Raw genomic sequence first — 13,021 nt, 5'->3', positions numbered from 1 at the left:
CTCACTTACATTCCTTAGCTAAATATTTAAACTAGTCTTCAGGGTTCACTTGGAAACAAGCAGAGGTATACCAGCTGAAGAAACAAAAATTCTGGATCATTATTAAGTTATGGGTTTAAAATTCTGAATATTTTAAAGCTACTTGAAGGTTTTTAGTAGGTTAAAAAACTCTTCATAATTGAACCTAAAAAATATGTTGTATATACATAAGTTGTTTGAGTCTTTATCATGTTTAAGTATTTTAAGGCACAGCTTTGTCTCTCTGGTTAGTGATAAGAATACCTAGTACTTATTGAGTGTTTAGTATTAAAATATATTACAGGGACTGTTCTAAGTATATTATTAAGTCATTTAATCCTTAACAACAACCTTGTTAAGTAAGTACTGTTATTGCCTCCTTTTTACAGATGAAGAAATTGTAGCACAAAGATTGAAAATACCTGCCCAAGTTCAGCTGACTAGTGGCAGAGCTGAATGCACTAAATGTACTTTTTTTCCCCTTCATATGCGCTTCAAATTGTTTACTTTGTTATTGTGGTTACAAATGGAACATTTTAAAGTTTTTAGATATTTGCCGGTTTAGGAGTATTGAAAACTGTTAAGATGATGATGATGATGATGATGATGATTATTATTTTAGATAAAACGTCTTGCTCTGTCACCCAGGCCAGAGTGCAGTGGTGCAAATGTAGCTCACTGCAGCCTCAAACTCGTAGGCTCAAGCAGTCCTCCTACCTCAGCCTCCGAAGTAGCTAGGACTACAGGTGCTTGCCACCTTGCCCAGCTAATTTTCTATTTTTTGTAGAGATGGGGGTCTCACTGTGTTGCCCAGGCTGGTCTTGATCTCTTGGCCTCAAGTGATCCTTCTGCCTCAGCTTCCCAAAGTGTTGGGATTACAGGAATGAGCCACTGTGCCTGGCCAAGATTATTGTGTTGTTTTTTTTTTTTAATAATTCTAAGTGCATTCAGACAAGATTATTGTTTTTAAAACTGTACTATATAGACTTGCTATTTTTAAACTGTACTGTATAGACAAGCAATTATTTCAAATAATTGTTTGAAAATGGTAGAATTCATAGACTTCTGAATCTGGAATTTTAAAGTTTGCCATGCTAAAATTATCCTTCTCACAATTGGGTTTTCCGTAATTTATTGTATTTTCAAATTTATTTCTATTTTCATAATTTCTATTTTATAATTCTATTTTCAATTTGAAAATAGAATAAATTATGGACAAATACAGACTCATTTTACATAATGCAGAGTATTCTGGAATGGACACAAAACAAAAGGGGAGTCAGAAAAGGTGTATAAAAGTTGGATAAGGTGTGTAAGAGCCTCACTATATTAGTTAAAGTTCTTTTGGTTGTATTGGAAATTATCACTGGCTGACTTAACAAAGCAGAAATTTTTGAAATACACTAGGAAATACACAGAATAAAAAAATCTAGCCTCAGAATGGGCAGGAAACCCAGTTGTGCTGGTGACCTTCAGGATGCTGTTAGCATGGCTCAGCTCCAGTGACCCTTAATTTCTTTGTCTTTCCATTCAAGCTTCACATTTCTAGGAGACTAATATAGGCCTACCTTGGATTAAGGTGTCTAACCCTGGCTCAAATCAGGTATGCCCAGGGGTCAAGGTGAGGGAGTACAGATACACAACCAGGGCTATTTACAGAAAAGGGGGGATCATGGTGAGGCAGGCAGTCCTCCTCATCAGTGACTGGTACTTTGGCTTCAGTATTGTGGGATAAAATCTTTGTAGAGAAAATCCTGAGGCTTAGAGAGGTGAACTAAGTTTACCAATGTCATGCATTTACTAAGAGGTGAAGTTAGGATATGTATTTAGAATTATGAACTCTGATTTATTTGGGGCTGAGTTCTTGAGAGCTCTTTGAATACTAAGCTAAAAAGGTTGGATTTCATTCTGTAGGAGTTTCTGAACTGAAAGGGCCATGTCAAAGTGATAATTTAAAAATGAATGGATGAATGAATCTGATAGTGGTATGTAGAGTGGATTAGAGCACGGGGGAAAATCTGAGAAGATGGTGATATGTGGGGGTGGAGAGGAATGGAGTGAGGCACCTGCTAAGCTATGTCTTTTTTGTTTTTTTGTTTTGTAAAGATGAGGTCTCCCTATGTTGCTTAGGCTGTTCTTGAACTCCTGAGCTCAAGTGAGCCTCCTGCCTTGGCCTCCCAGAGTGTTGGGATTATAGGTGTGAGCCACTGTTCCTAGTTTAAGCTATGTCTTAATTTAGTTAAGAAGTTCAGCAAAAAGATAAGAAACTATCATGGTTTTTATTTATATATAGGATGGTCACTACATTATATTGTTTTCCTATTCATTTATGATAGTTGATGCACTTTAAATACCTTGCTGTTGTATTCTATTTCAGACTTTGGGGTTAGTGCTTTTTTAGCAACTGGTGGTGATATTACCCGAAATAAAGTGAGAAAGACCTTTGTTGGCACCCCTTGTTGGATGGCACCTGAAGTTATGGAACAGGTACCGTGTCTTTTTTCTGTTTTAAATGGATTAGGGCTTTGTTTTGAAACTCAAAAAACTTAATAGTGTTTGCTTTTGTTTGGCATAGCAGGTTAGCTTTGGGAAACATGTCCCTGTTCCTTGGTTAGGATTTTAGTCCACCCTTGAAAACAAAACAACAGAAATTCTTTGGAACTTTGCAAAGGATATATGAAATTCAGGAATAATATAATTGAGGCTTGTTTTAATAATTTTATTAGTACAAATTATACCAAATTTTACATATAGATTTATTGGTTTAATGATTTCTAAATTATGTCCAGTTTTGTTTCCTAAGCCTCCATATAGTTATTTCTAGTTCTTAATAGATGCTTCACATAAATGCCTTATAGATATATCAAACTCAGTATGCTGCGAACCGAATTCATTTTTACTCTGTTTTAATCACCTGTATTCACCCTGTTGGTGAGGGAAGGATTCCCACTGTAAAGTTATGGGAATGGCTGAACATACAACACCTGACACGGGATAAATGAGATTGACAGCTGTCTATTAGTCATATATACTCACAGCCTAGGGAAGGAGGATAACTGCATGCCGTGCAGGACCAGCAGAGTTGCACTGAGTAACAGAATGAACAAGAAGGGGCTTTGGAGACAGGCTTTGTAGTACCAGCAGATTGCCATGCCCCTTGGTTTCCTTGAGAAGATAAGATTGGCTGACAGGGAGCCGAAATCTGCTTCTCAGGGGCAAGCAGGAACTGTACCTGGTCGTTTGATAAGGAGGATTGTTGGGCTAGGAGACATTATCTGCAAGAGCAGAGTGGGGAGGGGAACTTCTGCTTAGGTCTCTAGAGGCCCTTCAGTTTTACCAGATGGCAGGGCAGCACATACTATTGATCCTTAATTTTAGGTCTTACACACTACACACTCCCCAATCCTATTTCTCCTATATTGCTTAGGATAGAAAATTAAAATGTATAGCCATGTAATGTACTGGTGACAGTGTATAAGTAGAGAAATTTGGCCACATATTCACTCTAAAAAGTTTAAAAGTATTCACAACCTTCATAACTTTTTCATTATAGAAATTAAGGTGATAATACCATAATACAGATCCTTTGGAAAACAAAAAAGCTACCCCACTACAAAACATTTTGTTTTGATACTTTCTAGTATTTTACTGTTTGTAAAAGTTTCAGGACGTATGAGCAATTTTGTGTTTTTTTCTTCATGTTTTATCACAAGTGTTTTTTATATGTTCACATAGAATTAATAAATATTGCTTTTAATTGACTGTAATTTTTAAAATATACCATACTTAACAATTTCTTCACCATTGGTGAACATTCAGGTTGTGTCTTTATTTTTTGTATTACCAAATATATTTAGATTTTGCCTACTTTATTTTATTGGTTTAAAGCTTATGAACACTTTCATTGTTCTTGGTACACATTAGAGGTAGCTTTTTTGTTTGTTTATTTTTAGAGACAGAGTCTTGCTCTGTCTCCCAGTCTGGAGTGCAGTGGTGCCATCATGGCTTACTACAACCTTGAACTCCTGGGCTCAAGCTAGCCTCCCGAGCAGCTGGACTACAGGCGTACGTCACCACTCCTAGCTAATTAAAACAATTTTTTTTTTGTGGAGATGGGGTCTCACCATGTCGCCCAGGCTGGTCTTGAACTCCTGGCCTCAAGCCCACCTCATCCTCCCACCTCAGCCTCTCAAAGTGCTGGGATTACAGGCAAGAGCCACCACACTCCACCTCAGAAGCGAACTTTTTTTTTTTTTTTGAGGCGGAGTTTCACTCTTGTTACCCAGGCTGGAATGCAATGGCATGATCTCGGTTCACCGCAACCTCTACCTCCTGGGTTCAAGCGATTCTCCTGCCTCAGCCTTCCGAATAGCTGAGATTACAGGCACACGCCACCGTGCCCGGCTAATTTTGTATTTTTTTTTTTTTTAGTAGTGATGGAGTTTCTCCATGTTAGTCAGGCTGGTCTTGAACTCCCAACCTCAGGTGATTCGCCTGCCTCAGCCTCCCAAAGTGCTGGGATTACAGGTGTGAGCCTCCACGCCTGGCCAGAAGCTAACTTTTAAAAGTCCTTTTATGCAGGTAAAAATAATCATGCAAATCTGTTTTGCAGGTCCGTGGTTATGATTTCAAAGCTGATATTTGGAGTTTTGGAATTACAGCAATTGAATTGGCCACAGGGGCAGCTCCTTATCATAAATATCCACCAATGAAGGTGAGGCTTGTATTCCAAATACTACCCCAGCTCAAGTCCCAATTCCTTTTCAGAGCCATTTGCCAGTCTTTTAATTTTTTTTTATTGTGGTAAAATACACATAACATAAAATTGACCATCATCTTTAACCATTTTGAGTATATAGTTCAATGGTATTAAATGCATTCATCATGTTGTGCGGTTGTCACCACCATCTGCATCCAAACTCTTTTCATTTTAAAACTGGAACTCTATACCCATTAAATAGTAACTCTTGATTCCCATTCTTAGCCCCTTGGCAATCACTTTTTGTCTCTATGATTTTGACTACTCTCAATACCTCATATAAGTAGAATCACACAGTGTTTATCTTTGAGTGGCTAGCGTAATGTCCCCAAGGTTCGTCAATGTTGTAGCATGTTGCAGAATTTTCTTGCTTTTTAAGGCTGAATAATATCCATTGTGTGTGTGTGTGTTGAGAAGCTAACCATCTACAACATATTATTTATGTGAAATACACGTAATAACTCTGGGTTTTAAACAACTGATTCAGATATGAACTTACAGAAAATAAAATGTTTGTATGTTGGTGGGGGGGTGCCTATATTGAAAAATCTTGACCACAATAGTTAAACTTTACTGAGTCATCACAGGTTTATAGTATATTGAAAATTCTTGCAGGTTTTAATGCTGACACTGCAGAACGATCCTCCTTCTTTGGAAACTGGTGTTCAAGATAAAGAAATGCTGAAAAAATATGGAAAATCATTTAGAAAAATGATTTCATTGTGCCTTCAAAAAGATCCAGAAAAAAGGTAAAATGTGAGAAAAAGTCTACTTTTCTCTCTAATAAAACATTGTGAGAAGTCTAAGAATCACATACTCGTATGTACAGGAAATTATTTTCAAAAGAACTAAATATAAACTTTAAAAAAGTATACAGAGACCATTATACTAGATTGGAAATGAATTGATTTCTGCCTTCTTTGTAGTATACAGTGTACCCTAAATAGTTCAGCTTTTTCCTTGTTAATTTCTTATAAAGTTGTACGTTGTGAATTCTGTATTAATAAATGCCAAGTTAGTGGAGAAGTTTGTTTTTAATTTGCATTTAAAATTTATAAATGAATGTCTTAATGCCGTTTACAGTATTAAGAAAGGAAAGACACATAGGAAATTTATATTTAGTGTCTAATAATCATACTTATTTCCATGTTAGAAAGATACTTTAGTAAGTGGACCAAAAATTCAAATAGCTTCCTTATCAATATTAGACAGATTGAATGACAAGTGAGCAAATAAATAAGAACATCCAATACGTGTAACTTCTTGAATTAAGCAGAATCGTAGAATGTTGGGGATCATTGAGTACAACCTTTTATTTTTGAGGTCACTTGATACTTAGTCATAGGAGTAGGACTTGAATCTCAAAGTCCTGATTCCTAACTTAGGGCTCTGTTCCCTCTGAGTCTTATTTGTCTGTTTCACATATATATTCCACTCAGCTTCTTAGCACTGAGTTCTTTAATTTTTGTTTCTCTAAAGATCATTAAAAGGGAAAGACTTTGATGTTCTTGATCACATCTCTAGTATATGTAATAGGGTTTCAGAATTTATTGTTGGAAATATTGGAAAGGGTAAGAAAAACAGGTAGCAAAATTTATACCTGTGTTTTTATAATTTTTTTTTCTGTGTCTGAGTAAACAGTTAAAAAAGACAGGAAACACTTTTCTTTTACCAAATTAGTTGGTTAAAGGAACAAAATTATCTTGTTACAAATACCTAGAAATGCCAGATAAAATCTATTCAACTTAAAGATTCTCAGATGCCAGAAATAATAAGGAAGCCCTAAGTTAAAGAAGAAATACTGTGAACTAATCCCGTGGCTGTTTTCAGTGGGTCACTATTCATTCTGATAACCTACTGATTTGGATTTGTAACTCCCATGTGAAGACTGGAATTGAGATCTTGGGTCCACCCAGTGGGGAGTTTGAACTGAGATTCTTCTTAAAGCTAAGAACTTCAGATGTCTGTATCCTTAGTAAAAGGATAGACAAGAATAAAAATTGTCATCACCAAAAGACAACAAAAACCTCTCCTGAATAATCAAGCCCTTCAACCTGGACATTCCACAGGTTTAGAGTCTATACTACCTATGTTATCCAGGAACCCACAGGATTAGAACGTTAAAAAAGCTTCACCAAATCACTTTTTATTTGTGACGGAAGTAGTCACAGAGCTGCACTGGAAGAACACTGTCAAACTCTAGCTCCCATTGGATTCCTGAACATTATGCACCACTGTAATAAGGTCACAATCCAAAATTAAGAAACACACAGTGAAACAATGCATTATGAACTAGTTAGCAGACACAAGCAGACGGATTAGTGCTCCAAGAGATTTAGGTAATGCAGTGATAATCTGAAAAGATATAAAATTAAGTATATTGAAAATAATTAAAATTATAAGAGAAGAAATCAGACCCACAAGAAAAGACTGTGACTATGACAGAAGAACCAAATAGCAATGCCAGAAATGAAAAACACAGTGATTAATGTTTAAAACTTTCCATGAGTGTGAGCTGGACTTGTTGACTCACTTCTGATGAGTAGAGTATGAAAAAGGAAAAATAGCAACTTTACAATGCACCTCCTCTACCCAATGACCAAGGTTAACATCACTATTAATAATACATTGATAAGACTGATGTACCTCTTGATATGGTGCAACGAGAAGGGCATATAACCTGTGAGGTATTCTTCCTCCAAATCCGTAACTTCGGTCTATAATGAGAAAACATCAGACAAACCCAAATCGAGAAATATGCAGCAAAATACCTGACCAGCAATCTTCAAAACTGTCAAGGAAGAGAGACTAAGAAACTGTCACAGATTGGAGGAAATTAAGAAGACGTGAAGACGGAAAGCAACAGAGTATCCTATACTAGATCCTGGGACAGAAAAAGGACATTAGTGGAAAAACTGGAGAAATGGAATGAAGTCTGTAGTTTAGTTAATAGTATTGTACCAGTGTTGATATTTTAGTTGATTTCTTTATTATTATACTGTGGTTATATAAAAGGTTAATGATAGCAGAAGGTGGTGAATGGCATGTAGGAACTCTGTACTAGTTTTGCAGCTCTTCTGTAAGTCTAAAATTATTATAAAACTTTAAGAAAACTGGAAGCTATAGAAAATCTATTCCAGTTTGTAAACCAAAATTAAACTTTGTTTAGAACATTGCTAAGTTAAAATAACACGCACAATGGACTGGTTAAACAGAACAACCAGTAAAACAAAAAAGAGATTATTTACTCAAGTACCAGGCACTGTGGTAAACACTTAACATATATTGTTTAGTTTTCACAGTAATCCTTTGAGGATAGCACTGTTATTTTCTTTATTTTACAAATGAAGAAACTGAATCACAGAGAGGTTAAGTAACCTTCTCCAAAGTCACACAGCTAATAAATGGTGGAATCAGAATTCTGACCCATGCAATTGGACTAGAGTTAGCCTGTTTTAATCAGACTACACTATACTGAGGAAATTGCTCAGAATGTAGCACAGAAAGATCAAAGAGGGAATATGAAAGAAATATTAACATTTGGAGGGTGGACTGAGAAGGTTCAGTATGTTTGTGTGTATGCACATCCACACACACACGCACGCACAAATGTACATATACATATACATGAACTTACCAGGAAAGACTAGAGAGAATGTAGGAGAAGTGATATTCAAAGAAATAATGGCTGAGAATTTTCCAGAGTTGATGAAAGACCTATATTCTCAGAGTAAAGAGCCATCCCCCCAGAATTCCAAGCAGTGTCCCCCTTCCACTTGTACACGTTGTTGTGAAACTACTGGACACGAAGCAAAGATAAACTCCTACAGGCAACCTCGGGGAACAGATTACCTACTGAGGATTAGCAGGTAGACTTGACAGCTACTTCCCCAATAACACAACAGTTACGGCCAGCATTTAGTGAAATGCTCAGAGAAAATGCAGTCATGTGTCACTTAAAATGATGAGGATTCATTCTGTAATATGTGTATTAGGCAGTTTTGTCATTGTGTGAACATCATGGAGTGTACTTACACAAACTTTGATGGTACAGCCTACTGCATGCCTAGGCTATTTAGTGTAGCCTGTTGCTCTGACTACTGTCAAATACACAGTATATTGTTGGCCAAAGCATTAAGAGGCTCATGACTGTGACTTTGACCCAGAGTTCTCCAGCTAGTCAGACTGTCATTCAAGAATGAACATGAAATTATTTTGCACACAGAAATTGAGTTTTCCAGTCACATTCTGTCACTTAAAGAACCCATAAGTTAGACTTTAGAAAGAAGGAAATGAAGTCAGAAGAAAGGAATGAATAATAAGAAGCAATGTTGAGCAATCACATTGTTGAGCATATTGAAATCTTGAGTGAATGAAAAAATAAGAGTGATAATGTAGGATTTCAGTTTGCACAGCACTTTCACATTTATTCAGCTTTTTAATCTTTATAATAATCATCTGAGGTGCTGGTTCTTAAACTGGAATGCATATTGGAATTACCTGGGGAGTTTTAAAAATTACTAAGACCAATTAAAGCTTCTGCTTTAATTGGTATGAGGTATAGCCTGGTCATTGGTTTTGTTTGTTTGTTTGTTTTTGAGACAGTCTTGCTCTGTCGCCCAGGCTGGAGTACAGTGGCACAATCTTGGCTCACTGCAACCTCCGCTTCATGGGTTCAAGCAATTCTCCTGCCTCAGCCTCCCGAGTAGCTGGGACTACAGGCGCACGCCACCATGCCCTGCTAATTTTTGTGTTTTTTTAGTAGAGACGGGGTGTCACCGTATTGGCCAGGATGGTCTTGAACTCCTGATATCGTGATCCACCCACCTTGGCCTCCCAAAGTTCTGGGATTACAGGTGTGAGCCATGGTGCCCGCTGGTCATTGGGATTTTTACATTCTTCCCAGATAGTTTAATGCACAGCAGTGTTTAAGAACTACTGCTCTTAGGGGCTTGGCCAAGTAATACTGAACCTTAGAGAGGTTGTGATTTGCTCAGGATCAGGTAGGTGTGTGGCAAAATAGGTCCAGTCTCTTAAATGTTAAATTCTTTATTCTGAATGATACTCTTTTAAAAGCTTGTAAAATTGACAGTCATGTCTTTACTTAAAAGGAAATAAGACCATGAAGAAATGAGTTAAACACTGAGTTTTGTTAAATTTGGGGAATATACTTTACTTTTAGAATTTTCATTTTTAAAGGGAGATTGTGAAATCTATTTTTAAGGATCTGTGGTTACTTAAATTGAAGGCTGGCAGGCTACCATGTGGCAAGAAGTGGAGGTCTTGATTTGGTCCGTTTCCTCTCTGTGTGTTTAAATATATTTTTATGCGTTGCTAAAAATGTTAGATAGATATTTTCTGGCTTACTTATTGGGAAATAATATTAAATATTAAATTAATATTATTAAATAGCAAATATATTAGACTCTATTAAGAAATCATGCTTCCAGAAAAAACATTTCACTAATGATTTTTTCAAAGAATATACAATAATTGTTATCAGAATATTTGTTTTGAGTTTTTTATTTTATTCAATGTCCTGTATCAAGTTTGTTTTACTTTTGCTTTTTAGCAGTTTAAGGAAAGTAGAGTATACTGTTTTTATTTTGCTGTTGAAAAAAATTTTTTCTCATTTTTGATGATGGAATCTGACATTACACTTGAATTAATTGTAAAAACTTTTCTTCCCTCCCTTCCTGGTTTTAGACCAACAGCAGCAGAACTATTAAGGCACAAATTTTTCCAGAAAGCAAAGGTAGGCAATTCCAGCTTTTGATTATGTGTATTCATAGGATGCTCCTCAATTACTCAGATTATGTTCACTGCTTAGAAGTTGGATGATTATGTTTGGAAAAATGATGGTAGATAAAATAATTGCAGAAAGCACTATGTATACAGTTTTTGTAATTAAGATAATTGCTTCAGAATTTAGTAAATCTTTTTAAATATTAGGTTAAACTGATCATAGGAACAATGATTATTAAATTTTGTCATTATAAATATAATTTGTGAAAAATACCAAACTCTGGTTTTAAGGTTTACTACTGAATTTGTAAACATCTCATTTCCCAAATATATCAGATAGTAGGATGTTACTGTAGTTGGAAATGTAGGACCATGATCTCAAAGAACATACAGTACAGCAAACTCTTCATAGACAATGGTTCATACAGTGTACTACTCTTAATTTTCTGTCTCAATTTATGAAATTGTGGTAGTAACGTACTAAAGGAGCTTCAGAGTGAAAGAATGAAAGTTTTTCTCACACTTCATTACAGAACAGTTACTATATCACATTTTGATTATGGTGAACATTTTTGTGGGGTTTTTTTTTGATACCTTAAAAACTTATAAAAACAAAATACTTACTTTTCCTCTCCAGAATAAAGAATTTCTTCAAGAAAAAATATTGCAGAGAGCACCAACCATTTCTGAAAGAGCAAAAAAGGTAAATCAGAATTTAACTCAGTTTTCCTGAAGAATTTACTTTATTTTTGCATTTTGAAAACATGTTAAGTAATACATTGTTAATAGTATATGAGAATTACTGGTTTTCTTTCGATCCTTTCTAAAGCATTCTTTGATACATTCATTCAGCAAATATCTTTGGTCTACTGTATGCCTTGGTATTACTCTGCTATCTTTTAGGATGAAAAGGGATGCTAGACAGTAATTGGTAAATTAATTCTAAACTCTGTTTGATAACTGTTTCCAGCTACCAGAGTGAGTTCTGATTTTACATAGCATTTATAGCTTTGGGTATAAGTCACAGTACCCTCTTTGGAACTCCAAATTTTCTACTGCCTTTACAGAAAGACTGAAAGAACTTTATTATGCACATGTAATTTCTAAGAAGTTTGGTCATGATGTGAGCATACAGAATGCTTTAATATCTCAGTTTGGGCAGAATATATTAATCTTCCTGTCCATGATACTTTTATGAACCTCTGTGAGAGCAGGGAGAAGAAAATCCTCCCTTTTTCCCACTCTTACTTCTCTGCTGAAGCAGACTTATCCAATGTGAAGGAAAGGAGGCAGTTTGGGCTTCTGCTGATGATAGACTTGAAGAAGGTAAAGGTCTTACACGTTATATAATATAGTGGTAAGCCTGTCCAAGAAGTTAGAAGCATTATGTCTAGCAGTGGCTTATTCTCTTCCATAGATCTCACTGCTTGGGAATTTTGATACGTTCCAAGAATTTAACACAGTGAAGAACCAGAAATGTATATTAAATACTTGGAAATGATATTCTTAATAAGCACTGGTAAAACAGTTAACTTGTCTCTATTTTAGAGATGTATCTTTTTCAGTGGCTATAATCCATCGTTCCATATCAGAATCACCTGGGGACTTAAAAAAAAAAAAAAAAAAAGAAACATGGACAGTGTCATCCCAAACCAATTAAAGTCATGTCTCTAGTGGATGAGACTTGGAAGATTATTCTCATGGATAGCTACTAGGTTAAAAACTCACTTGGCTCATTCCTTCACTTTATGTCAAGTCTACTCAATTGGCCTTTCCTCAGAATAATATTCTCTGATTACTAAAACAGTACCCTCCCATGACTCTCTATCCCTTTACCCTACTTATCACCATCTGACGTTTTATAGTCATTCTTTACCGTTAGAATAACAGCTTAATGAGAACAGGGACTTTTTTTCATTGCTGTATCTTCAGTGTGCCTAGAATAGTTCCTGACACACAGGATATTCTTAAATAATATGTATATATTTCTATGCTTATTAATAATATGTATAAATTTTCTGTGCTTATTATTATAATAAATCCCATCTGAGATACATGTTGATTTATATCTGAAATCTGATTAATTTAAGAAGAGTAAGTTGGGTTCAGTGGCTCATGCCTGTAATCCCAGCACTTTGGGAAGCCAAGGCAGGTGGATCACTTGAGGCCAGGAGTTCAAGACCAGCCTGGCCAACATGGTGGAACCTCGTCTCTACTAAAAATACAAAACTTAGCCCGGCGTGGTAGTACATGTCTATAATTCCAGCTACTCGGAAGGCTGAGGCATGAGAATCATTTGAATGCAGAAGAGGGAGGTTGCAGTGAGCTGAGATTGTGCCACTGTACTCCAGCCTGGGCGACAGAGCAAGACTCTGTCTCAAAAAAAAAAAAAGAACGAGCCTCAGACCGGGGATATGGTGACTCATGCTTGTAATCCCAGCACCTCTGGGAGGCTAAGGTGGGAGGATAGCTTGAACCCAGGAGTTCAAGGCCAGCCTG

At 36.1% G+C, this 13,021-nt stretch overlaps 1 protein-coding gene across 1 annotated transcript in view; it reads left to right on the top strand.

Annotated features, from left to right (window-relative positions):
* The window catches only part of OXSR1 (oxidative stress responsive kinase 1), a 92,584-nt gene that overhangs the window by 56,355 nt on the left and 23,208 nt on the right, over positions 1–13,021 (top strand). Inside the window, 5 exon segments of the mRNA NM_001133533.1 lie at positions 2,396–2,505; positions 4,631–4,732; positions 5,393–5,526; positions 10,484–10,532; positions 11,160–11,225. Coding sequence (NP_001127005.1) covers positions 2,396–2,505; positions 4,631–4,732; positions 5,393–5,526; positions 10,484–10,532; positions 11,160–11,225 — 461 coding nt within the window.

This window comes from Pongo abelii, chromosome 2 (assembly GCF_028885655.2).
Source record: "Pongo abelii isolate AG06213 chromosome 2, NHGRI_mPonAbe1-v2.0_pri, whole genome shotgun sequence".
Taxonomy (NCBI): Eukaryota; Metazoa; Chordata; class Mammalia; order Primates; family Hominidae; genus Pongo; species Pongo abelii.
This window is presented reverse-complemented; position numbering and strand designations above follow the sequence as displayed.